At 45.9% G+C, this 3,011-nt stretch overlaps 1 protein-coding gene across 4 annotated transcripts in view; it reads left to right on the forward strand.

The window, feature by feature from the left end:
• The window catches only part of tsc1b (TSC complex subunit 1b), a gene marked incomplete at its 3' end in the record, with an annotated part of 22,298 nt that extends 20,134 nt beyond the window's left edge, over window positions 1–2,164 (forward strand). For all 4 annotated transcript variants that reach the window (XM_017425549.3, XM_017425551.3, XM_037979558.1 and 1 more), the window contains 4 exon segments: window positions 514–624; window positions 1,275–1,397; window positions 1,710–1,897; window positions 1,985–2,164. In XM_017425549.3, coding sequence (XP_017281038.2) covers window positions 514–624; window positions 1,275–1,397; window positions 1,710–1,897; window positions 1,985–2,164 — 602 coding nt within the window.
• Between the last annotated feature and the right edge of the window lie 847 nt (window positions 2,165–3,011).

Raw genomic sequence — 3,011 nt, forward strand, 5'->3', positions numbered from 1 at the left:
ATCCAGAAATGCTCATGAATGTCAGTTTAGAAGCTATCAAAGTTCTCAAATAAAGCACCTTTTGAGAATGTCAATGTTTGTTGGGAATTATCTTAGAAAACTAGGAAGTATTTTTGGTTTAGATAATAAAAGTTATGGTTTTTTATTGATTTTAGTAAAAAAAAAAAATCGCAACTTTTAGGAAAATGCTCCGCGAAATCAGGCATTTTAGCCGCAACAATCACAAAAAACGCCTGTGAAATCCTGGAGGGTCTGACTAACGTCTGTAAAGAGTGTTGCTCCACGCACTGAGCCCTGAGGAACCCCGTGACTAACTCTGGTGGATGAAGAAGAGTCATTATTAACATTTAGAAGCATTAAAACCTTAAAAGAAAGTTTGCTTGCTCAGCTGTAGATGTGCACAACGCTCAGACCGACTGGTCAGCTTCGTGGCCCGTTCCTCGAACAAACAGCCCCGTGAGTGTTTGGAAAACCGGTCGCGGTCGAAATGACGCGCAGATCTGTTCTCCACAGAGCAAGTTGCAGGAGTGTCAGAAGAGGATGGATGAGCTGGAGGCGGAGCTTCAGAGAGCCAACAATAAAGTCGGACACACCGGCCACCTCCTCAACCAGATGACCGTCAAGGTAAAAGGAGAAAAAATGACTTCTTTTACTTCAATTCGCTGCTGATTTGGTGTCGATTAGTTCATTTTTGTATAAACAAACACCATATCTGACCTCAAATTTATATTTTTATTCATCTGTTTTGATTTATAGCCCAAAAATTAAAAATCCTTTGTGTTTAGGCTCCATTTTTTTAAATATATTTCTCTTTTTTTTTAGTAATTTTAATTGGTTTAGTCTGGTTATTAATGAATGCAATGAATTAAACCCCATTTAAAAAGGAATAAAATCTTTCTAATGTATTTCAGAGTGTTTATTTATCATCCCGAGAACTTAAAATAAATCAGCTTGTTGTGAAAAGGTCTGCAGGAGATCAGTTTGTTGTCTAAATCTCGTTTTCTTCTTCTTGCCTTCTGAAAGCTGGCAGCGAGGAGGAGCTGCTTGTGTCGGATTTAAACTATATAAAAAGTAGCTTCAACGTTTAGCTCGTTAACAACAAGTTGATGAATCTGGAGGAAAATCCGCGCCGCGTTTTTGCGGCGACGGATTTCTTAATTTGTTGATTTTGTGACGAATGGACCAGAGTCGCCCGGTGATGGACGGGTTTTTTATTTGCGGCCTAATTGCCTCTTTGTCCTCCGTCGTCGTTGTTCGTCCCGTTTGTCCTTCAGCTGAGCAACAGCGAGAGCACCCAGCAGCAGATGAGCTTCCTGAACAAGCAGCTGCTGCTCCTCGGGGAGGCGCATAAGCTGTCCGCGCAGGAGTTGCAGCTCGCCGGAACCAGGAACACCAAGGTAACGACGGGTGTCGGATCGACGGTCCTGGAGAGGACTCTGAGAGTTGAAGATCTCTATAAAAAGCTTTAAATCTGGTCCTCGAGGGCCACCATCCTGCAGGTTTTCCTTGTTCCTCTGCTCCAACACACCTGATTCAGAGGTTAAATCACCTCTTCATGTTCTGCAGAAGCCTGTTAATCTGTCATTGATTCAGATCAGGTGTGTTGGAGCAGAGGAACAAGTAAAACCTGCAGGATGGTGGCCCTCCAGGACCAGGATTGGACACCCCTGGTTTACATCCTTCATCGTCTCCTCTAACTTCCACCACAGGAAGCTCAGATGCTGCAGGCGTCCCACGCCAAGGAGGTGGAGGCGCTGCGGCAGAGCCTGGTGCTTCAGGGCCAGAAGCTGGAGGCGGCGCAGCAGAGGGCGGCCGAGCTGGAGACCCACCTCTCCAAGAAGGAGCACCTCATCGCCGAGCAGAAGAAGTTCCTCGAGGACGTCAAATGTCAAGCAAGGTGAGCGTTCGATCTGAATCGGAGGGACAGCGGCAGACGAGACGTTTATTTTAGATAAAAACGTATCTGTGTTTGTTCTCGTCGCAGGGCGGAGCTGCAGGCGTCAGACGGCAGGTATCGAGCTCAGAGGAGGATCGCTCAGCTGCTGCAGACCGAGCTCCTGCAGCTCTACAGCCGGGTGGAGATGGAGGCTCCGGGCGGCCCCGGCAGGAGCAGGAGTTCACCTCCAGAGGGCAGAGCCGACACACACACTCCTGCAGACTTCAGGTCTGCGACATTTCTCACAATCTTTACCGACCATACTGTTGATTTTGATGTTTAAAATAACACAAACACACAAATAATTTCTGTTAGCTGAACAAGACAGAAAAAGACTCAGACTCTAGTATCATAAAACCTAATTATTTCACTAAAACGAGGTTTGATTCTTGTCGGCCTTTTTACAGTTTACAGAGCAGCAGGTCTGGAAATTTAAGGAGGTTATTTCAGATTAACCCAGCCAAAGTCGGTCAGATTTTATTTTATTTTTTTCACCAATTTAGGAAACTAAAGGAGCTCTTTTATCCAGCTTTCGTGTGTAGGTGGAGCTGAAGGTTTCCAGTTTAGTTCGCTCGATGTTTTCAACACAGCGGAAGGGTTCGAAAGGCTAAAACTATTTGGACACATAGAAGAGACGGAGGGAGGAGGCGGGGCTAGGAAGGACGTGACGTCAGGCATGACGTCAGGCGTGACGTCAGGCGTGACGTCAGGCGTGGCGGGAGCCTCCGAGAAACAACCTCGGATAGAAAAACGGCTTCACCCAATCAGAGGCTGAGTGGCGTCGAAGCTGCGGTGAAACTCCAAAAAAAACGACACAAAGCAGAAGCATCTCTTCAGGGAGACGCTTCAGGACTGATGTTTATAATTTGGACAAAGATAAATGGTTTGAGAGGCGTAAAAGAAACCATCAATCAGACCCTCCAGGATTTCGCGATGTTGCGATCGCAACTATTAACGCAAAATCAAGCAAACCCCGCGAAATCGCAACTTTCCCACAACTTTAACCCAATATTTATTGTTTCTGAAGCGATTCGCCACCGTTTCTGCAGTCTAGTCTCTTCTTTGTGGGTTTGTG

This window comes from Kryptolebias marmoratus, linkage group LG14 (assembly GCF_001649575.2).
Source record: "Kryptolebias marmoratus isolate JLee-2015 linkage group LG14, ASM164957v2, whole genome shotgun sequence".
Lineage (NCBI taxonomy): Eukaryota > Metazoa > Chordata > Actinopteri > Cyprinodontiformes > Rivulidae > Kryptolebias > Kryptolebias marmoratus.